This window comes from Macrotis lagotis, chromosome 7, assembly GCF_037893015.1.
Source record: "Macrotis lagotis isolate mMagLag1 chromosome 7, bilby.v1.9.chrom.fasta, whole genome shotgun sequence".
NCBI lineage: Eukaryota > Metazoa > Chordata > Mammalia > Peramelemorphia > Peramelidae > Macrotis > Macrotis lagotis.
Window position 1 is genome coordinate 155,681,900 of NC_133664.1, and position 25,109 is coordinate 155,707,008.

Genomic DNA, 25,109 nt, shown 5'->3' on the forward strand with positions numbered 1-25,109 from the left:
TTGTCTTTACTACTTTAAATTTACAGTACTCCTAAAAAACTAATAATTCCTTTTTTTGTTCTGTATACTGAAATTCTAATAGTTGATGATTAAATTCACGATAAAAATAAAGTTTTAATCAAAAGTTTTAATAAGAATAAATGTCTACAACTGGGTTCAAAAATTATTCACTGAGGTAGTATAGAATGGGAAGATATGTTTAAAATAATTGAATTTTTTAATGTGCTTTAAGGTCCAGGTTCCAAAAATATTTCCTTCAACAGTACTGTGAAATAGGTAATATAAATATTGTTCTCTTTATTTTAGAGATAAATAAGCTCAGCAGTTAAGTGAATTGCTTATGATCCTGTGACACATAAATATCAACCCCAGGATTCAGATACAGAGCTTTTGACTCCAAGTCTATCAGTCATTCCTTTCAATTCACCATGCTGACAAAAACAGCCATTTAGTGAAAATGTGCAAGCTAAATATGGGTCTGTAGTGTTGCAGAGTATATAGAAAAACTAATGCAATGCTATGAAAAGAGGGGCACGTAAGATTAATCCAAAACTCTGTTTCATCAGTTCTGCAACTATATTCTAAATGAATTGCTATTTGTAAATGAGGATTCCATGTCCTGCCCAGGGTCACACATCTAATATACGTCAGGAGCAGAATTTCAACCTAGGGCTTTAAGACCAGCCTTCTGTTTGCTCTTATACTTTCTTAAATTTCAATGATAGAAGTTCAGTGTTCAGAACAAAGAAGGATATGTAAGATTGGTTAAGTATTACATGTGATTAGAGCTTATGGTCACGTATTTGGTAGCCCACATTTCAACAGACAGCTTGACCAGACAAAACGCATCAAGAGCAAGGCAACTTGAAATCATCTCATATTAGAGAGTTTGCTTAGCTGGAAGAGGAGACTTGGAGGGAGAAGGGGGACATTCTGTGGTCTTTCATTAGTTGAAGGTTTGTCACATGAAAAAATGAGATGTGTTCTGATTGTCTCCAAAATGAAGAATTGCATCTGATTGTACAGAGTAACAAATATGGGTTCAATAGAAGGAAACACTGTACTAGAATGTGCTGTATATAGCATAAAGTAGTGAGTTCTGCTTCACTGGATGTCTTACTAGTGGCTAGTGGAGACACAGTGACTCAATGAACATTTGGTAGGGATCTTGTGGCAAGGATCTAGATGTCCTCTGGATGCCCTGTTTTAGCACCAGAATTCTATGAATTTCTGGAGATTCTGTGATTTGGATGTTTGTAGACAATGGCTTTGATTTGAGAAACAGGTGTTTGTTGCCAAAATAGTCCTGTCCAGGTTCCAAATTTCAATCAGTTAATGAATTTTTGCAAGCAATTAATGAGCTGGCGGGTGGAATTTTGAACTCTAGAAATTGTGTTCTTTAGGATCTAAGTCAGGAGTTTGTCTTTTCCTTTTCTTATGCCTATCTTTTACCCCTAACCCTTTCTTTCACCCCTTCCTGCAGAAGTCTATCTTATAATCAGTTCTCTATCAGGAAGTAAGTTTTTTGTTGATTCTGTGAAATTTATTGAATATTTTTAGCACATTTTTACCTTTTCAATGTTATTCTGAGTTTGTGACTAAGATATTATTAGTGTATACTTATATGGTACTTAAAAATATGTACATATATATATTTGTTTACAAAGCATCTAAAGCTTTACAAAGTGTTTCCTGTGATATATAGGGATAGATATTATTAATCCCTCTTCACAGATAAGGAAAATAGGACTTTAAAAAAAGTTAAGTGACAGACCAAAGTCTCAGAGCCTGTAATTAAAGGAATTGGCATGTGAATCTAGATCTTCTAATTCCAATCTTGTATCCTTTTTGTTTTGACAAAAACACGACACATTTTGCTACAGAGGAAGGTTTATTGTTGAGAAGAGGCTGGTCTATTTCAAAGACCTAAAGAACTTCACAGAAAAATTCGATGAGCCAGAAATGCTAAAACACTAGATTGATACATTTATGGTTTGAAACACATAAAATACATTTATGGGGGGGTTTTTGGTCTTATTGTTACCTTTTAATATCATATAAAGGAAAATGTGGAGCTTAAAGAGACACCTAGGATAGGAACACAATCAGAGTGGTCAGACAATGTCTTTGAGTGATAATAGGAAGAGAAAAGGCTTCAAGTAATGGTTTTGTGGGGAGAGGGAGAGAATAAATATTAATTAATAAAGAAATTTTAATACTTTGTACAATTATTAATATCAGCTATCATGTTATATCAATTGATAAGATCATTTTAAAAATCTGATTAATATTTTAAGTATTCTACTTAGTAGAGCACAGCACTTGCTTCACAGTATTTGGCTACAACCCCTGACCAACAATCATGTTGAAGGGTCTGGTAGTTAGCACTGATCTTATTTATTTCCCACTTATTTATGTGTGGGAAGTCTTCCGACGTAGGAAAGTAGAGATCATTGTTAATGACCTAGGAAATATGACCACTCCAAACTAGGCCATTTTCATCAAACTATAACATTTAATTGATGATACTGCAAAAACATTATGTTGCATTGTACCCCACCAACACAACCTTTGGTGCCAAATGTCTTATTGGTTACAGATCTGTTGATATTTACAGTCAGATATGAAGTATTGACCTTTCACAGTGGTGAATGGCACAGGCGGATCTAAGATCCATGTAGTGATATCAAAAGTTTCTATGCAGAATTTTCTGTGGTCTTGACCAAGATAAAAGAAATTGCTGAAGCTTACCTTAAGAAGACCATCACAAATGTCATCATTGCAGTACCAGTCTACTTCAGCTTTCCCAGGAGCAGACATTTATGTCTAGGTCAAAAAAAGTTTGTGCCAAGAGAAATGAGTTGATCTTTCAAATTGGAGGTGGTACTTTCCATGTCTCCATTCTTACCCTTGAAGGTGGCATCTTTGCAGTCAATCCCAGAGCTTCGGGCACTTACTTGAGTGGAAAGAACTTTGACAACCACATGATCTACCTATTGTAAAAACACGAGAAGCACATCATTGAGAACAAAAGGACTGTCCGTCGTTTGTGTATCACTTGTGAAGTATAAAGTTAACCCTCTCTTCTAGTAGGCCAGTATTGAGATTTATTCCCTCTATGAAAGTATTGACTAATAAACCTCTCACTTATGCCAATTTTGAAGAGTTGAATACTGATCTTTTCCATGGCACACTGGACCCTATAGGAAGGGCACTAAGAGATACTGACCTAAATAATTAAAAAATTCATGACATGATCTTGGTGAGTGATTCCACTTGGATTCCCCAAATTCAAAAGCTTCCGCAGGATTTCTTCAATGACAAGAAACTCAAGAATATCAGTCCTGAAGAGACAATTGCTTATGATACATCTTATCTGGAGATAATCTGAGAATGTTCAGGACTTACTGCTGATGGATATAACTCCTCTTTCCCTTGGAATTGAAATAGCTGGTGGAGTTGACAGTTATGATCAAACACCCCACCAAGCAGATACAGACCACATTCTCAGATAACCATTCAGGTGTGCAAATTCAGGTTTATGAAAGTGAAAGAGAGCAATGACAAAAAGTAACAGCCTGCTTGGCAAGTTTGAATTCACCCCCTCCCTCCAGGGATGTTCCTCAGATTGAAGTAACATTTGACCTTGATGCAAATTGTATCCTCAGTGGAAGATCACCTTCACCAATGACAAAGCAGAGAAGACATTGAGCATATCTTCCAGGAGACTGAGAAATACAAGACTGAAGATGAAAAGCAGAAGAACAATAACCTTGGGGTTGGCAAGTGACCACAAGGGTCTCAACAGATAGATGATTTATGCAGAGTGAACTACAGGAGAAAAAAATTCTTTTCAGCAGAGAAGTAAAAGAGTGCTACCAAAAATGTGCCAACACCTTCTAACTTTTTTGTGTGTGGGGTGGAGACAAGGAGTGGTCAGTAGTGAAGGGCAGGGTATAATAAGAAAGGAGAAATGATCCTTCAGCCAAAGTTAGGTTTCCCTGATTATAAGAGCTTGATATGAGAATAGTAACAGAATTCATAGTAACTTGTGACAAGGTTATTTGATGGAGACCACATCTGCCCTTTTTTATTTGTTATAGTTTAGTTTAGAAAGTTAGGGATCATGTAGTTAAAGAAACCTCTGGTTCTGAGCAACACATGATCTTTTTACCATTTTTTCCATTCTTCTGTGATACAGCCCCAGTGAGAAGCTAAAGTTATGGCAGAAGCCTTGGCTACATTTGGGGTTAGCAGTAGCTCCTCCTTTCTTATGTGTAAGGTCTTCACTTAACTTGGACTTATATGGTGATGAAGGGCTCAGAGAAGTTGGTAAATATAAATAGATTTTGTTAATGAAAGATGCAACTTCCTCTTCCACAATAATTCACATTGCAATATAAACCACCTTCTAAGAGTGACTAAGGCTGGAGCCATCACCCCCCTGGTTCTGCTGTGCCAGTGGGTTAATAAGTAAGTGTTTCCTGAGCTCCCCATGTCAGTGACCCCTGTGTACATGTTTTTCTCCCCCCAATTCCACCTCCAATTGTGATAAGCCTCTATAGAAAGATAGGATACACCATTATCTGATGCTGAAATTAAATCAAGTGAAGTTCTCTTTGGGTTATGTGGATTTATGTTAAGTGTTATTTTTTTATGTAAATTATGTAACATTATTGGAATTTTGTCCATATTTCAAAGCTTAGTAAGCATACAAGGCTTTGATGAAAAAACTTGACTTAAAATACTAACATGAAAATAAAAAAAATGTGTAAAAATTAATTACAGTTGAAAATTGATTTGCTTCTGTTAACAGAAGGAACATCATTTATTAGTCCAGGAGCGGGTTCACACTGTGTTTACAACAAGCATTTCCAGCTGAAGCTTGTTAGTGATTGCCTCTTAGATTAAGGAGGGGGGAAATCCTCACTGTGGTACATGAGCTCCTATTGTTTAGAGATAACTAATCAGCTCATCTCCTACTTAGATGAGAACAAAGAACATAATAGTACATCTGGTATATCTCTTAATAGAGCAAAGATTAATTGAGCAAATATTGCATAGCCCATTTAAACATTGAATACATATATATAAATATTCTACATGTAAGAAGAGTTTTGATTTATTTATAAATACTTAAATAATGACATCATGGTCAGTTTTCACAGAAAAAATGTATTGTCTATAATAAATATTTGATTTAAATTATTTTTTAAAAGTACAGTGGATTAATATATAAACCCTATATCCTAGAGGAAAATAAGTCAAAATTTCAATTATTTTTGCCAGGTAGAAATAACAGTTCCTTTCCTGAGAATAGCATAGAAATATACCTGAAAAAAAAAGGAAAGAAAGAGAATGTAATTCGGGATATAAGTAATTTTTTTGTATTTGCTTCTAGTTTAGACCTGCTTCTAGATTTGTACTTTGAACAAGATAATCCACCCCCCTGTGTTTCTTTTCAGTCATTTGAATTGGAAGCAGCAGAGCCTGGCATAGATTAATAGGCAAGTAAGGCAGCTGTGGAAAGTAGTGTTCACTCCCTTAAAATTTGAAAATTATTGACAAAAGAATAAATTTTCATAGAATAAAAATACTAAAGAAAGGATATTATAATGGATTTCCAGCAAAATTAGTATTTATACTTTTTGTTTGTTCATATTCTGTCCTTTAGTAGTTCAATTATTGTAGTTTTTTTAGCATTTGTACCAAGGAATTTTCAGAAAATTCTTTTACCTCATATTTTATGAATAAAAGAGCTGGTTATTGTTAAAATAAGACTTTTAATTCTGAAAACTATTTCTCTGTTTAGGGGCTGTCGAAAAGTTTTTTAAAATACTAAAAAATTCAAATTTTAAAAATTTCTTTAGAAGTTTCCTTTTAGGGGGTGGCTAGGTGGTGTAGTGGATAAAGCACCAGCCTTGGAGTCAGGAGTACCTGGGTTCAAATCCAGTCTCAGACACTTAATAATTACCTAGCTGTGTGGCCTTGGGCAAGCCACTTAACCCCATTTGCCTTGCAAAAAAAAAAACCCTAAAAAAAAAACCACACACATACCCCCCAAAAAGTTACCTTTTAAATTCTCTTTACCACATGTTTCTGATAAAAGTTTGATATCCAAAGTGTATTTGGAATTGGCACACCAAGAGTGTGAATCCCCCCCAAAAAGAATGTGAATCCCCAATTGATGTAAGCAAAAGATATGAAGTTTTCAGAAGATATGCAGATGAGCAAACTTCATATTAAAAATACTGTAAATCCCAAATAAGAAAAATGAAAATGAAAGTGGAGGTTCCATCAGTGTAGCAAGGAATGATAAAAGATGGGAATAACTGATGTTGTAGTTATCTTGGGGTGACAAATTATACTCATAGAACTGTATTGGTCCAACAATTCTGGAAAAGAATTTGGAACAAAAAGTCACTAAACTGTTCATAACTTATGAGAGGTTGTTGACTTTGCACAGCCCTCCCTCAGTTAAATTCAATTAACTCCTACGTCGTGGCATCACATCCCTGATGTTAGATCCTTTCTGAGAATGAAGGATAAGCAACAACCCACTTCCAAGACAAACCCAGCAAGTATATGAACACAATTACAAAGCACTTGTCACGCTAATAAAGTCAGATCTAAATAATTGGAAAAATGGTTAGGTTGAGCTAATATGCTAAAAATGATAATTCTACCCAAATTAAATTATACAGTGCCATTCCAATCGAACTAACAAATAACTATTTTAGTGAACTAGAAAAAATAGTAACAAAATTCATCTGGAGCAACAAAAGGTCAAGAATAGCTAGGGACCTGAGGAAAAAGAATATAAAGGTAGGTGGCTTAGCTCTACCAGACCTCAAACTATACTATAATGTGGCAGTCTTCAAAACTGCCTGGTACTGGTTAAGAAACAGAATAATGGATCAGTGGATTAAGATACATTCAAAAGAAACCTCAATAAATGACTACAGCAATCTACTATTTGACAAACCCAAAGATAATAGTTTGTGGGATAAGAACTCACTATTTGACAAAAAATTATTGGACAAACTGGAAAATAGTATGACAAAAACTGGGCATAGACCCACATCTCATACACTTATACTAAATGGTCAAAATGGGTACAGGATTTAGACATAAAGGGTGACACCATAGATAAATTAATAGACCAAGAAATGTTCTATCAGATCTATGGAAAGGGGACAAATTTATGACCAAACAAGAAATAGAGTATATTATAAAAATGAATGATTTTGACTATATTAAATTAAAAAAGGTTTTGTACTAATAAAATCAATACTGCCAAAATTAGAAGGAAAGCAAAAAGCTGGGAAACAATCTTCATAATTAGTTCTGATAAAGTTCTCATTTCTGAAGTATATAGAGAATTGCATCAAATTTATAAGGTTACAAGTCATTCCCAATTGATGAATGATCAAAGGATATGAATAGACAGTTTTCAAATGAGTATATATAATCAGAGAGCTAGGACAACCCTGTTAACCCCATCCAGGGGAAAGAAAACAAAACTAAAAAAAAACCTTCAGAATCTGATGAGCACTTTTATAAAAATTATCTCTTATTCTCCTAGTCCTAATTCCTCATACAAAAAATGACTAATCTGTAAACATGTTTATCAAAAATACGTATGTACAGTGTTAACCTGACTGTTCACTGCTAAGGGAAAGGAGTGGGAAAGGTAGATGGAAGGAAATTTTGTAACTTAAAAATATGCATATGAATGAATGTTGAAAAAACTTCAATAATATGTATTTGCAAAAATAAAATATTAAAAAAATGAACAATCCATCAATCCCACTGCATGAGCAACAAGGAGGCTGAAGGAACAAAAGAAAGGCTCTATTTCCCTAACACTTTCTGTGTTTGCTAACTCTAACAACAAAATGCTGGAAACAAAGTGGACACTTGGTGAATGACTGAAGAAATTTTGGCATATTCATATAATGGAATTCAGAAAAATATGGAAAGATTTGTTTGTCTAATGCAAAACTAGGAAAATAATATGCATGAACAATGGATTCAGTAAATAAAATAAGAAAAGGCAATCAGAGTTAGACTAATATCTTTGACCAGTCTAGGTCCCAGAGAGCAGATGATGAAACACACTTTACTTATTTTACTAAAAGGGTGAGGGACAAATGGTAAGGAAAGTTCCATACAACCCATTGTTTTGTCACACCATCATTCTTAACTTTTTCTTTGTTACAAGGGAGCTTCCTTAAAATGACTAATTCTGAAGTTCTATGATTAATTTTGTAAGTAATTTGAACTTGATAAAAAAAATTCTGCTTTTGTCAGTTTGCATTAACAAATGGATCTGTTTTTAGAAGAATTAAATTTGTCCCAGATTTTGATGGATTTGTAATATTTCATTCCATAGGTTGAACTCTGATTCATATATAGAGAATATCTAACTATCTGATGTCATAACTCTTTAGTTTTTACCAAGTAACCTGTCTATAAAGCAGCTCAAAATAAATAATCAGTTTTTCACTTAAGTTCAAATTAAATTTAAATTATGTTTGCCCCCTATGATTCTCCCTCAGAACTAGAATCCCTGGGGCGGCTAGGTGGCGCAGTGGATAAAGCACTGGCCCTGGAGTCAGGGGTACCTGGGTTCAAATCCGGTCTCAGACACTTAATAATTACCTAGCTGTGTGGCCTTGGGCAAGCCACTTAACCCCATTTGCCTTGTAAAAACCTTAAAAAAAAAAAAAAGAACTAGAATCCTTGTTGAACAATAGCATACACTTGTGCTCTATGTTGGACAGTTAGACTAAGTTTATCAAATACATTAAAAGAGCACACTACTCAACACAGCAGATCTGACCTCCCAACTCAGGTCTCCAAAGACCTTTTTGTTACTGTATTCAAGAGTCAGATTCCCTAGTCCTCAGCTTTTTTCTTCTTGTAGAATGATGTAGTGTGAATGTGAAGTGAAGTGTTGATTGAAGCAGACAACATAGTATTAAAAATACTGTAATACACTAAGATTAGTAAAAATGAAAGAGAACTACAGCACACAGAAGTAAAATTGGGTCTGGAATCACGAAGTAGCCAGGGCCTTTAAAGGAAACAGCTAGGTAGGATTAACTCAATAACAGAACTTCCAAAGCTAGGATTCTGGACATGAATTACTGTACACTACTCCCTTAAGAGTATTATCATCTATTTATATTAATCTCACTCTACCAATAATTTCCCATTGTCTCCACTTTGAAATGCCATCATCATAGATAATGTTCTCCCTTTCTTTCTCTGGCAAAAGTAATATTCAAAGGATTCCCCTTCTTCCTAACACTATAATATAGTAAATAGACTACTTAATTTGGTTGGACAGCCTGACTTTGATTTCACACTCTGCCAATTAATGCTTGTTATCTTGAACAAGTCAATAGATCTGTTTTTCTACCTGTAAAAATGAACTAGGTTTGACTAGAAGGCTTCTGAGGTTCTTCTAGCTCCAATTTTTCCCCTAAAGACTGTTTCAGATACATCCCAGAAGTTTTGGTATATTATCTTATTGGAATCATTTTCCTGAATGAAATTCTGTTGCATCTTCTTTGACCGGTATTCTTTCATATCCATTTAAATTTGTATCTTTTCTTCAATTTCCCCTTATTGATTATAAATTTTATGGTAACATCTTTTCTGCATTTGTTTGTAAAATTTTATTTATAAGTGCTAACAGTCACTTTTTGTAACAGTTCCAGCAAAATAAAAAAGTATTATTTCCCCTTATTTTCATTCTGCAATTACCAGAGATCAATTATATGTAGTGTTCTTTTTTTAATTTTTTTTTTATTTTTTAGGTTTTTTGCAAGGCAAATGGGGTTAAGTGGCTTGCCCAAGGCCACACAGCTAGGTAATTAATAAGTGTCTGAGGCCGGATTTGGACTCAGGTACTTCTGACTCCAGGGCCCATGCTCTATCCACTGCACCACCTAGCCACCCCTCTAGTGTTATTTCTAAAATTATTTTTAGATCCTTAATTTCTTTCTGGTTTATCTTTTTGTTGAATATATCTGTTCTGTTTCCCATCTATTGTAGTTTGCATTTCTCTGTTCTGTAATTCATTTAGCTTTTCCTTTAAGCAGTTAGACACTAGATCATTAGGTTTGTGTCTATATATATACAAACATATGTCTATGTTTATATATAGTATTGGTCTTGTTTTCCTGCTTATCTCTTTTTTCAGTTCATGTGATGGTTCCATGAAAAAAGTAAAAACTTTGTATGTTATTTTTGATTTCCATTCAGTAAGTGTCAGAGATCTTGCCTTACCTGAAATCATTGTTGCCAACCTTTTCTTTTTTGGATTTAGCTGAAGCATATTATTTTTTGCTCCAAACCCTCATTTTTAACTCAGTGAGTCTTGGAGTTTCAAATATATTATTCGAATCTGCTTTGTAATCCTTTCCACCATTCTCTCTCCTGTCCACATGAACTGATTTATATGATTACTGTGTTGTTTTCTTCTCTATTGTATCTCTTTTTATTTTGGAAGTTGTTGAGGCTTCTGAAATGAGATTTGAAAAAATTAAATGATTACTCATCCAAATATTTCTGTATTTTTACTACATAATCTCTCTACCATCCCTTTTCCCAAAATATTTTATGAGCTCAAAATATTCATGCTAACTTATCTGCCAAATTTTCTCTATTTTCTTATTCAAAATTTCTATTACATTTCATTTTGTATAAAATAGTAATGTCAGACTGACATAGAAATGGATCCCTGATGTCTACATATTGACTTAAAAACTCACAAATTAACATTTTCTCTATTGTATATTTGGATAAGGGGGTTTAAATATTTCCTGATTAGGTTTTATTGTGGTTTGGACTATACTCAGAAGTTTTAGTGTAAAAGACTTTCCCAAATAATTTTCAGTACTGAATTGAAAACCTTGAATTTATTGATGTACTTCCTCCATTAGTTAATTCCAGGAGAGCCCTCAGCATAAGCCTTCATATCAAGTGTACCTCTAACTCATAAATATTCCATAGACAAAATATCCAACTTCTTTGAGGACCTTCTCTAGGTCTTTTCAATTTAATGAATTCCCCATTCCCTGCCAAATAATGTTTTCTTTTTAGAATAGTGTATGAATGACTTTTGAATAACTGTCATATCATTGAAAAGTCCCTGTAATTTGCAAAGAAGACTATCTGGAGAATCTAATCTTTGTACAGAAAACACTCTTCCTTTCACAAACACTCTCCTCTTTAGGACAACAGTATACCCTTTCGTAAGTACATTGCTTTGCTTTACACAGATAATTGAGAACCATTGATAAAAATTAATCCTGATCACATATAACTAGGACTTTTGTAAAAACTTAACATACATACGTGTCTGTGTGTGTGTGTGTGTGTGTGTGTGTGTGTGTGTGTGTTGAACTCCTTGTTAAAGGAGAGTCAACTTAGAGGTCGCATTTTGCTCCACTGAGTCAATTTTTTTTTAACAACCACAGAATCTTATTCTCTTCATATTTATTCAGTTTGACTGTAAAGTTGTCTACAAAAGCCTATCCTGTTAGTTTATATATTCCTCAATGAACCGATAAATTATGTGCACAGGACAGTCTTACAAAGAAATTATACGAATGAGGAAGCAGGCATATCAGTCAATATTTGTTAGATTTTTTTTCTCAATTGTACATTTTTAGTAATATATCATCCATGATTTTTTTCCACAATTCTTTCAGTATCTTCCCTTTGATGTTTTCAAAATTGAGCACTGAGTGCTTTCAAAATTATATCATAAAATGCATAAAGTACAGATTTATTTTGTATATATTTAATCTGATCCAGCCTCTCTCCACAATTTTATCTTCTTAAGTGCCATTTCCATTTCCTCATGTTTGCTTCCAAGTGTGGTGACTCCATTCTCTTTGATGATGAGAATAGATCACTATAGAAACTCTGACAAAGCTATTTCCATTTTGTGGCACTTTCTGTTTTCCTTCCAGTTTTCATCTATAAATACTCTGGATAATTTAAATTAGTTGGATCTTACATCAAATTTTCTGTAGCATTGCCTTCCTTGCCTTCTCCCCATACCAGTCCAGAGCCAGAAACTAGGGCAGGAGGGTCTAGGACTTGGTTTTAAGGTTGAAATTTGCCACAGGACTGAAAAGGGTTTGATGATAGCATTTGAATTTCAGTACAGAAGGAAGAGATAGATTCTCACAGCAGAGCAGAATTAATGAAAAGATGGCAGAAGTTGGGACAGCCTTTCATTGAGATTCTTGTTACTGTGCCTCACTGTCTTCAGTTTGCAGAGTTCTATTCTGAAAAGGGGAACTTGGGTAAAGGCTGTGACTGTCAGATTGGCCCTGGCCTGGTTCAGGAACCAGTTGCATCTTCAGAGGTGGCCTCCTCAGCAGCTGGAGAGAGCCGTTGAGCCTCTCAATGACCAGTGCTCAAAAATAACTACCTATGATTGCAGTAAGGAGAAGAGGACCATTCAAGCTCTTTGAACTCTTAACACCTGCTGAGGATGTGTCATGCCTTTCTGGAAGGTCTCTACCACCTCCTCAATCCTGGGAACCCTTTTTTCTCTCATTTTTTTTGTTCTGATGTTAGCAAACACTACAAAGGCCTTTCTTTATAAACTGGAACCCCAAAGGAGGATTATGCATGAAAAACAGGATTTTGTTTCCATATCATTTGATTTTATACATAATGTTGGAATGATCCTCTTAATTTCTTTTTCTTAGAGGTCTTTTCTTTCCTTCAAAAGATTCTCAAACTTTCTTATTACTATAAGAACAACCAAGAGTAGTTGAGATAGAAAGCACATTCGCAGTGAAAGATTTGAGTGGCCAGATGGATGGCACAGTGGATAGAACACTGGACTTGGAACCAGGAAGACTCGTTAATCTGAGTTTAGAACTGGCCTCAGACACTTAATAATCATGTGATTTTGGGCAAATCACTTACCCCTGTTTGCCTTAGTTTCCTCATTTGTAAAAGGATCTGGAGAAGGAAATGGCAAACCACTCCAGTATCTTTACCAAGAAAACCCTAAAATGAGGGAAACTGAAACCATTCAATGATAGCTCTCTGGTGACTTTGGAAAAGCAGTTTCCTTGATTCATAAATCAGATTGCAAAGGGTTTAAAAGAGTGAGGTAAGAAGAAATGGAGAGGCTCAGGATTTTTTTTTTTTCAATAGTTTAGCTAAGAAGAGGGAAGGAGGCACAAGAAATTTGTTAGCAGGGCAAATCCATTCACTTTTTTGAGCTTTTCAAGAGCATTTTCCTCAACTATGAAAGAAATTAATTATTTGCCAAACCTTGTTATTTCTGCCTCTACAAGACCTCCCATCTCTCTCCCTTTATCTCCACTCATGTGACTAGCACATCTGCTCAAAGTCTTCCATCACTTATTGCGTGGACTGTTGCCATAGTCTCCATATTGATCTGTCTTGCATTCAGTTTTTCAGCTTTCCAACCCATCCTCCAGACCACTAAAAAAGTATTTTTCTTAAAGCACAGATCTGACTATGTCAGTGCTCTAGAGTCATTTCCAAATCATATCAGTTCCCTGTGGTCATCTTCCTAAACCTCATTCCACTGAAAACCTGAACTCTTTTCCTCAATCATAAACTCCATGGATACATGAGATTTATATTTCTGCTGCTTGAAACCAGCCCTCCCTCTCATTGTCTGATGATTTCCAAACCTTGCATCCCTCTATCCCACACACACCCTTTCTAGTATCTCTTCATGCAATATATGTTGAGGAAAATGCAGATTTTTAAAGTGCTCAAAGGTTATTATCAAACACTATATAAAAAAGCTCAAAATAATTAATAAAGAGAGGCACAATAAAATAACCCAGGTTCCATCTCACAGCTATTAGATTGGCAAATGTGACCAACAAAAAAAGGAAAATGACAATTGTTGGAAGTTCTATGAGAAGTCAGGCAAATTACTTCCTTGTTGATTTAACAGTAAATTGGTCCTGCTAGTCTGGTAAGCAGTTTGCAGCTGTGCCTTCAAAGTCTTTAAGCTGCTTAGCCTTTAACCTAAAGAAACCCCAAAAGGATTTTTTTAAATAGAGTAAAAAGACCTTTATGCACAAAAATGTTTGCATTCTTTGTTATAACAAAGGATTGGAAACAAAGGCAATGACCATCAGTTAAGGATGACTGAACAAATTATGGTTTATGAATAATATTATTGCATGTCAAAAAGGATAATTTTACAGAAATCTGGGCAAGTCTTGCGTGAACTGGTTGGTTGGTTGGTTGGTTGCTGTCCTTCATTTCCAAAGAGGACCAAAATGATATAACTATGTGGGATTCAAGGAAGTGTATGTCCTACTCTGGCTGATCAGATCAATATAATCTTGGAATGCCCTTCCACAGGCCGAGCACATTTGGAGTGAAAATGTCTCTAAATTTGTGTGTCTCCTGTTTCTTTTGAGCTACTTCAATTGTCTTTGCTCATAGAACCCAGTGCCTTCTTTGATGTGGGCACGCTAGATGGTCCTTTGCCAGCATCTCCCATGTCATTCTATCAATTCCAGAATTCTTGAGAGATAACTGGAAAGTGTCCTTGTATCGCTTTGACCATCACGGGAGCACCTTCCTTGAATAAATTCACGGAAAAATAGTCTTTTAGACAAATGCACATTTGTCATTCAGCATCATGACTGGCCCATCAGAGTTGTACTCTGCAGTAGAGATTGAATACTTGGCATTTTAGTAGGAAAGGACCTTGCTGTCTGGTACCTTATCATGCCAGGTGAACTTTAGAATATTCCTAAGACCATTCAAATGGAAACAATTCAGTTTTATGGCTCAGTCTACAGTCCTGAGGTCATTATAGCAGCTCTGTGGACCTTCAAGTTGGTAGGCAGTGCCTTCTACCATTTGGTGTCCACCTGACCCAGCCACCTCGGTAAACCATTTAAACAGAAAAGGCTAACCCAGGTTGAGGATAATGTGGTGTGTGAGTCTTCCCCTAGTAATGGGCAGATGAGAACATTTTGTTTCGATGGCCTCAGAGTGCTCGGCTTAGTGGATCATCCATTGCATCTAGAACCTTCACCAATTGTCTTGACTCTGTCTTGCTGCTGGAGTTTGATGCATGATCTAATGCAGACTGAAAAATCAGGAGAGCAGTTTATTGAGTAATAACATTGTAAAGGAAACCAACATGAAGCCCTTAAGAACTGATCAATGCGTGAGACCAGAGAACTGAAAAGAAAATGTGCTTACCCACCTCCCAACAGGGATGAAGATACATTTGGACATGGTTAAATGTGCAGATTTGTTTTGCTTGACTGAGCTTAGTTGTTATAAAGATTGCTACAGAGATTGTTATAAAGTTAGAAGAAAAGATGTAGGATGAGGGTAAGTAGAGAAGCTAGGCACCAGATTGCCAAGGAAAAAAGAGGGTCACTGGCTTAAAGAGACATGAAGGAAGTTCAAAAGTGAAACAAACCTTGGCTATTTGTAGTAGTGGGCTCTTTGTCAAAAGGAAGCTCCATGCCATAGAGATCTATTTGTGTTTTCATAGAGAGTCGTTGTCTATTCAGCTAAGTGGAAGAGAGGGTCTCATTAAATTAATAATTTTTTTTAACAAGAAAGTGAGCTCTTTGAGGGAAAGGATGATTTGCCTTGGTTGTAGTTTTATCCTAGTGCTTAGCACAGTGCTTGTAGATGTTTGTGTTCACACCTCCCATTCTACTCATTTACTTCCTTCCCCGCACTCTAGTCCATGTCCCATTTCTATATCTTCTATGTCCACAGTGCACTTTTCTCACCTCCATCACTTAGAATCCCATTTCTTTCAAAATCCAGTTCTTTCTACCTTTATAGCTAATGCCTGCCTCACCATTAACCTGTATTTATGTACACACACACACACACACACACACACACACACACACACTCACTCTCTCTCTCTCTCTCTCTCTCTCTCTCTCTCTCTCTCTCTCTATCACACACACACACACATTCTCTCAAATTCTTGTTGATGAATTGATATACTCTCTTTGGTTTCTGGTTCTGTTTCAATATTCTGTGCATTTTTCCTAAAAACTATCTATAAAACTAGTCTGTGACTTGATAGAATAGTTAAGATTACATTCTTTCTCTAGATAAATACTAGAAAATGCTTTATTTCTGTGTCATCTCAATGGATTATTTGATTGTTCATTTTGCAGAGCCTTTTTTTTTCTCAGACTTTTAAAATTAAAAACTCCCAAAAGAAAATCCCATTAGTGTCCCTCCACCATAGTGAAAATTCTCTTGGTTGGAACTTTAATTAAAATAGTTGTCTGATAAGCTAGCTAGATATACTAGCTGTTTTGTTTTTTTCCCCAAGCTGATTTAAGATAAGTAAATTAATGAAAGTTATCTGTGGACCCTTCTGGTCAATCTCACCTTTCTTAAACTCAGAGCTTTACAGCAATTTATTGGTGCTTTTTCCACTGCCATAATTCAAGGTAGATACAAATTTATCAGCCAGAGGAATCTTAGAGACATTTGTGGAACCTCTGAACTAGAATTCCATACATAGACTTTTATTTTATGCCATGTAACTGCAACTATACTAGACAAATTTAGGGACCAGTGTTAATGTTTACACTAGAACAATTCCAGAAAAACTCTGAAGATCAGATACTTCAATGAAAATGATATAATGGGTAAAATGCTGATTATTATTTTCATTTTTCACATTCACAAATTCTTTTGATATCCTCTTTACCCTATTGTATCTTTATGAGTTTGGCCAAATGCTATAAAATTGTGACCTCAGAGTTTCAACTAAATACCGTTTCATTCTTAAGTATCTACTACTTGTCACAAGAAAAAAAAATAAGAGGCTTATATTTTACAGATATCTATTCGCTTAAATTCTCTAACAAAAATTCAGCCTAACACAATTTTTTTAAAACAATGATAGTTGTGCTAAAAGTACAAGGTGTTTATTTTGAATATAAGTTCCTTAAGAACAGGGACTGTCCTTTTTGTCTTTGTACCTAATCTTGAACCTTAGCACTTAATGATTGACTTAATAAATATTGATTGATTAAGCAAAGATTTAGGTTTTAGTAGTCATTCTAAAGGACATTAATTCATAAATTTATCATGCTTGAGAACCCCCAATGCAGTCACTGGTCATAATATATTTATATTATGAATCTGAGAACAAAAGAAAGGAAACTGTTTTGGGTACAGAGATTTGAAAACTTTTTTTTTAAGGGAAGAGGATATTATTAAAGCTTGTGACTAAGAGTTAGAAGTTACAATAAATAATTACCTAGCTTTGTGGCCTTGGGCAAGCCACTTAACCCCATTTGCCTTGCAAAAAAAAAAACTAAAAATAGTTACAATAAAAATTAGATTCTAAAGGGGAAATAGTGCCAAAAGACATAGTATACTGTTTTTCAGAAATAAATTCAGTAACTCTTCATAATCCCACTTGAGATTTTCTCAGCAAAGATACTGTAATGATTTTTCATCTCCTTCAGCTCATTTTACAGATGAGGAAGCTGAGGGAAATAGGGTTAAGTGGTTTGCCAAGGGCCTCCCAGTTTAGTGAATGAGACTGAATCTGAACTCAGGTCTTCCTGACTCCATATCTGGCACTCTCTATTCACTGTGACATCTAGAAGATTAGACTGTACAAAACCATATATTACTTTTTTCTTTTTCTATCATCAACAAACATAAACATCTCAGTATACAAAGAATAAGGATTGAACTATGCATGTTAAATTTAGCCCTGAAGTAACAAAATTGCCCTGTTTTTGTCTCCTTTGGAAGATATTTTTCATATTCTTCTGCATATAATTAATTTTCAATAATTCTTTTCCCTTTTTTGCATCCTGCCCCTACCCACTAACTCTCACCTTCTCTTTTGGTCATCCTCCCTTTGAACAAATAAGTAAAGTAAAAAAAAAGATTGTTGGCAATGTCTGAAAAATCTCTTTTGCAGCTTTAGTCTATTGCTGCTCTGCCTAAAAATAGGTGGCATGCTAGCTTATAAAATCATAACTGGTTCATAATTCTATAGATTTTCAAACTAAACTGATTATAATTCTATAGTCTTTCAAAGTTGTTCACTTTACATTATAGTTTTTTGTGTAAATTACTATCCTGCCTCTGCCCCATTTTATTCTACATGTTCATACAAGTCTTCTCAGATTTCTCTGAATTCATCACAATCATTTCATAGAGAAAAGGAATATTCCATTATATTCCTGTATTACAGTTTGTTCAGCCATTCCCCAGTTCCTGGGCAACTGCTTTGTTTCAAATTTTTTGAAAAAGAACTGCTACAAACATTTTTGTAGAAGTGAGTTATTTTTTACCTTTGGGATATATACCTTGTAGTAGTGTCAATGAATTGTTTATTGACTTGACATATCATTCCATATTTCTTTTCAGATCAATTGGACCAATTTGCAACTCTTCCAATAGTGCAACTCACTTCCTGACCTTCCATAGTATCTCTAATAATGCCTTTTTCATTTTTGTCATCTTAATATATATATATATATATATATATATGTATGTATGTATATGGCCATTGCCCTGCACCTTCCTATACCAATGAAGTCGAATTAATTCTCTTCCATACTAAACTTTGAGCAGCTTACTCCTTCCTCATCAAGAAGATTGGCCCTACCATCCTATTGATTTTGAGCAAATCTCTATGAGATATAGTATATCTGACCTAATTTTGCAGTTAGAGCCAATATTTAGAACTTAGGTTTTCTTTTGCAATTCTATAACCTTTGTGGGCAATTAGTAAATACATGTGGAATGACCAATTTTGGTTCATTCTCCCTCAAATGCTGATTTACTGAAAAAACTTTGAAAGTCTGAGTTCTAGTCTGGACTCTGCCTTTAATTATTTGATGTTAGACAAGTCATTCTACCTTAATGTAAAATTTTCTCAGAAGCTGTAATTTAGATGATTTTTAAGCTCCCTTCCATTCACTATTATCAAATCATGGATCCTTGGAATTTTACTCATGAATGACAAGAGAAAAACACATGTAAGTTAAACAATGTTTTCCAAATGAAAAATTCATGGCAAAACAGTAGCTGACTAAAAGGTAGTGCACATGAAGACTTTAGCTTATCTTCTATAGATGACCTACTAAATTCAAATTGGCTTAGTAATTTATATTTAAAATTATCATACTTGTGGCAAAGTAATTATAGAAACAAAAACTGAATGATAGGAAATGGCTTTTTTAAGACCTAAATACACTTATTTCTATTATTCTCTTTTTACCCATGGTTCATATGAATTATCTTCATCATATTGGCTTTACAGCACCACTTTTTCTCTTTTGTCTTTATTCATTTCTAAAAAAATGAAATATAAACAATTTTGTTCTCTCAGGACAGCTTTTTTTTTTTAATCTTAACATAATTTGTGCTGGGGTCATTGAATTTAACTCCTGGATAGTAATTTTGCATGAAATGTTTTTTAGAAAAAGCATCTGGCTTTCAAACTACCCTTGGTTACATTGCTTGGTAACATCTGTACATACTTATTTATCAATACCTGAGGGCTTTAGACAAGTGTAGGCAACTAAGTTAAATTTGTGTGCAAATGTTTCCATTTGATGCTGCTTATTTGTTACAAATTAATAAATACTCAAGAAGGATTTACTTATTTATTAAAAGATGGAGATTCACACTCAGCATTTAGTTTCAGACTCATGTTATGTTAAAGCATTGAAATCAGAATGTTAATCTTTCTGATGAAATTTCAATGTAAATATTAATAATCACAGTTATTACAGTAGGAATATGCTTTTCTAATTATAAATTGTTACAGAATTTACTAAGTATAAAATACTATGGATATGGAAGAATACAGCAAAATACAGATAGATACATCTATATACATACATACATACATATTTTCCAATAAAATTTTGAAAACTGCCAAAATTATACCACTTTTTTTAAAAAATGATATCAAAAGTATTAGCAAAAGTAGGATGTTGTAAGAAGTTAAGAGTCAGGAAAATAATCCACAGATATAAAGTACTGGATATGTTTTAATATTTAATCAGGAGTAAGACAGATGTGTAATTCGGCATTTATTCTGATGAAATGTACTTCTCATCAATGACCATCTTGCTGACTAACATTTGAGGCCCTTCATAACCTATTCAGTTAGCTTTTACAGCATTATTTCATAGTACATTCCTTTGTGCACTCTTTGTTTTAGCCAATCTGAATTACTGGAAAGCACTCAGAAAACAGCTGCCATCTAACTTGTGCTTCATCCTTATTCCCATTCCTAACGACACTTTTTTTTATATCTTACTCTTTCCTCTTACTGCTGTGCCTCTTCTCACACTATTACTAGGTCTTAGAGGACCATCTTTCCCTTCCCCTTCCTCTTCTCCTCATTCCTTGCTTTTGAAATCTTCTTCCTTCATGGCATATATCAGGTGCCACCCTCCATATCAAGTTCTATGACACCCTTACTGGGTGTGAGCTTTGACCCTAGGAATCTCTTTATGTTTGATAGAGTTTAGCTAGAAATGCTCTATTAGATTAGTTTTTGCATCCAAAGTTGGTGATAGGTAAAAATGCCTGTTCTGAAAAAGAGTGTGTGTGTGTGTGTGTGTGTGTGTGTGTGTGTGTGTGTGTGTGTGTGTGTATAAAATGAAATAATCACTGGGTTAAGAATCAGAAGGCCTAGATTGTAGAACATCTTGGTTATGCCTCTAATTTACTTCATGATTTAAGTCTTAATTTTCTTGGCTTTATAATGAAAATGGACTAGATGATCAAAAGTCTCTTCCAGATTTGATGCAGAAAGTCACATATGATTTCTTTGTCTTATCAATAATTTTGAAGGAATACTATATTGAATATTAAAACTAGTTTTTAACCTCTTGAAAATAAAATATCTTAATTTTTTGCTTCCTTAATGCTGAATATTCTTTGATATATTGATTATTAAATAATGCCAAAACAATTATAATGGAACAAGATGATTTAAAAAGTTATATATAATGTTTAGACGAGTCTCACTTCTAAGAGCTATCTAAACTTTATTTTGGTGTTTTCATTGGAATCTTTATGAGCTTCATACCCATTCTTTCTAAGGGATATAACTTTATTCCATTGGTAGTCCCTGAATATAAGGAGCAAACCCAATATAACAAGCATATCCAGCAGAATGATTAGCCAATAACGATGCACTCGGGTGTAAAAGGGGAATTGTAATAGCAGATTACTATGCTTCTCCCGTTGACACAAATAGAGATTTGTTTTAATAGGGATTATAGGTCATATTTCCTTCTTATAAAAATAAATTTAATGGAAAAACAAATAAATTAGTAGTTGTTAATTCAAAACAAAGAAAGTTCAGAGTAGAATTTATTAGGGATAGTTAGTTTTTAAAAGACTGAAATTCCTTTAATTAAAACAAGTTGCTCTTTTCATTGTTCTTGGGCATCTTTAAAAAGTTAGACTGAGTGATCATTTCCTATTTAGATGAATTGGCTAATGCAATTTGTACAATTATTTCTTGTGCTAAATTATTTGTTATGGGACAGTCCTGAATGAGATCACTCATCAAAGTTACAGATTTCTACTTCTTTTCCCTACCTTTTTCTGTCTCCTGCTGATCCAACCATGGTAACATGGTGAGTATGGAATGAACATGAGCTTAGCCTTTTAATGCTTGGAGCACCCATCATTCCTGGATTTCAAGCCTTAATCCTTTAGATGGTGGTCCTGTGATGTTTTGTTTTACTACTTGGTTTTTGACTTAATAAATCTTAATCTGTCTGCTTTAAATCCAAGCCTTAGGTTATTTTCCTGACTCATTGGTCATTATTCAGTTTTAAGAGAACACCAACCCAGGGACAGGGACAGAAGATGGGTTATATAGCTTTTTAGTGTTTTCACTCCCCTGCCTGTTCAAGCCCTGAAATCTGAGAGAGAGAAAAATTTAAAGACTGCACATTGTCTAATTCCCAAGGATTGTAGATTTTTTATCTTTTTCTGTATTTGGATAGGAACTTCAAAAAACATTGATATGTTTTTGGGAAAGTGTTTTGATTCCTCTTATTTTAACAGGGCAGTTCTCATACTTCTGAGTCATTATTGAAACAAAGTATTTTGTTCAGGGAAAAGAAAATGAGTATTCCCGGAAAATAAAACCTTTAACAATACTTGTTTATATGTTAGTTAAATGGTTTAAAAAATTATATGTCTTATACAAATTTCAAAGCAACTACATTCTCTTTGCAATTTTCCTTTGCAACTATAGAGTCTTTATAAAGGTCCTAAAATTATTATATTGGATTATAAATAGAAATGATGGTTTAATGCATCTTTGTATAAGAAATTAAAACTTTTATGCTTTCTCATTTCTAGATTACCTCTCTTGTGACCCTTCAGCTGTTAACTTTGGTAGGCCATGATGACCAGCTTGATGGACCAAAGTACAAATGTACTGTGTCTTTAGACTTTGTCAGAGCTATTGCAAGGTCAGTCCAAAATAGACTTTAATGTAATAGTTTTTAAATTATGAAAGTGGTATGATATATCTAAAAGTAATAATGTTTGTTATTTAAAAGAGAAGAGTTCATTTCACTTCCAGGAATGAAAAAAGAATCACTCAACTGGGAGCTCATGCCTCTTTTGGAAATGCCTTCAGAGCCATTCTTTTTTCTTTCTATTCTCCTAGGTGTGGTAAATCTTTATCCATTATCCTTTATGCACTGGAAGTTTAGAGAGTGTATTTAATTTTTGAAAATAGTCAAAAACTGTCATTCAGAGCCTAGTCTAATGAACAAGGTGGGCGATCTAGACAGATAATGCTGCTTTGATCAGAAATGAAATAAAATATTTCCAAAAGAGACGTATAAGGATATTTTAGCTGATGCCAGCATCACTGGAATGTGTTATAGGTCATGGTTTTTTAAAAAGGATTATAGCCCCCCCCGCCCAACTTGTTCCAGTACATTTCTTTTTTTAAACTCACTTTGTCTTCTAATTTGTAGTGCATCATATAAGAAGAGTTTTCTTTTCTGTTTTTTTTTTCAAGGCAAATGAGGTTAAGTGGCTTGCCCAGGGCCACACAGCTAGGTAATTATTAAGTGTCTGAGATCAGATTTGAACTCAGGTACTTCTGACTCCAGGGCCGGTGCTCTATCCACTGCGCCACCTAGCTGCCCTAAGAAGAGTTTTCTACCACTGACCTCATTGGGGCATACATCTTTTTTCATTTGATAAATTTATTCATACCAATGTTACAAATATACAAAATGACCAGTCAGAGTTAGAAATATGTAGTCTGTGGACACAGAACAAAATAAAACCAACTGGTCCATATTGGTATTTGGTATACTTAATATATCCAGTCTTTTTTTGTTTGTTTGTTTGTTTAATCTTTAAAAAAATCATAAAAAAATTCCTTTTCCATTCTTTCAACTTTTTTTACATAGTTTGCAACTTAATTTATTACTTAGTAGTTTCCATCTTCAAATTGAAATTCATGTAGGGATAGATTGGCTTAGATTCTTATAGTTTTAAGCTTCTAAAATCAATATTTATTAGGTATATACCTGCCCATAAGAGTGAAATACATTTTACTTTTCATGAGTGTCTTTTGATCAAAAGAGAGAAGCATTCCTCAAATAATGAATACTAAACAATTAAAAATTACCTAAAACTTATATAGCACTCAGGATTTGCAAACAGCATCCTATTGGATCCTATGATAGTTGTTGTTACTCCCATTTTACAGATGAGTAAACTGAGGAACGGTTCTAATATGCCCAGGATCACATAGTTTATGTATCAGATGTAGGGTTTGGATCCAATTCAACACTATACACTGGGCCGCATTGCCTAAAATCAGATATTTGTCACTGGCAGAATCAGACCCTTTATTGTTAAGGCTATTCAATTTTTAAAGAACATTTTCTATACCATTTTCTGTAAATTTCATAAAAACACGAATCTTTCCCTTAAATGAAGTGAAATATTGACCAGGGTGAATAACTATCTTGTGAAGCAGGTTCTTCTTTATTTAATAGAGTGCTACAGAGTAGCAAGTTTTAATGGATCTTGGAAATTATCCCCTCATTGTCACCTTCATTAGAGAGAAGGAAATCCTTTCATAAAAGGTAGATGATTTGATCAAGACCGAGCTAGCCAGTGACTGATCCAGAACTAAAATCCTGCATTCTTTACAATTTAGTGGTTTTTCCATTACATGTATTGCTGATTAAGCTGGAAATCTTTTCGTATATGTTTTCTCTGCTCTTATACATTGTTAAGATACAACAGTAGTTGAAATATACAGTAGGACTTTTAAAGAAGCTCTTTTTAAAATTGTATTAATATCCTAAGCCCAAACCCTTAACCCCCAAAAAACATTTTCATTGAAATGAATTTTTTTGATCTGTTTTGTAAGTTTTACTGACTTCAAAATTTTTGACAGCATTTTTTCCAACTTTAGCTATGAAGGTGAGTTTTTGCAAAGTCATTAAAGTCTTATTATATTTGCTTCCAATAAGGATTCTTTTTTATTTAAACAGTTTTCAAAATTTTCCCTAATTAATGCACTAGAAAGAGAAATTTTTTTTTAATTAAGGGGAAAATGATTTCACAGAAAAACTTGTAAGTTTTTACATATATTTAAGAAAGCAGTAGAATAGAGATTATTTAATAATATTGAATTCCTTCTGCATAATTATGGTTATAAAAAAAAGAAAACAAAATGTTAGTCTCATTTGAAAATTAACAGTATGGGGATGGCTAGGTGGCACAGTGGATAGAGCACCGGCCCTGGAGTCAGGAGTACCTGAGTTCAAATCCAGCCTCAGACACATAATAATTACCTAGCTGTGTGGCCTTGGGCAAACCACTTAACCCCATTTGCCTTGCTAAAACCTAAAAATAAAAACAAAATAAGAAAGAAAATTAACAGTATGTAACTCATATATGTGCAACTATAAGTCACCAGATTGTTTACCCAGAGTATACTACACATGAATGAATGAAATTAAGATGTGTTAACCTTAAAGCATTCTTAAAACCTATAGTCATTTGGTTCTAGGAACAAGACTTAC

The 25,109-nt window shown here is 34.2% G+C and overlaps 1 protein-coding gene across 4 annotated transcripts in view; it reads left to right on the top strand.

Moving 5' to 3' along the window:
- ORC5 (origin recognition complex subunit 5) overlaps positions 1 to 25,109 on the top strand; it is a 90,724-nt gene that overhangs the window by 61,279 nt on the left and 4,336 nt on the right. For all 4 annotated transcript variants that reach the window (XM_074193984.1, XM_074193985.1, XM_074193986.1 and 1 more), the window contains one exon: positions 22,405 to 22,517. In XM_074193984.1, coding sequence (XP_074050085.1) covers positions 22,405 to 22,517 — 113 coding nt within the window. The remainder of the gene's footprint in view (positions 1 to 22,404; positions 22,518 to 25,109) is intronic.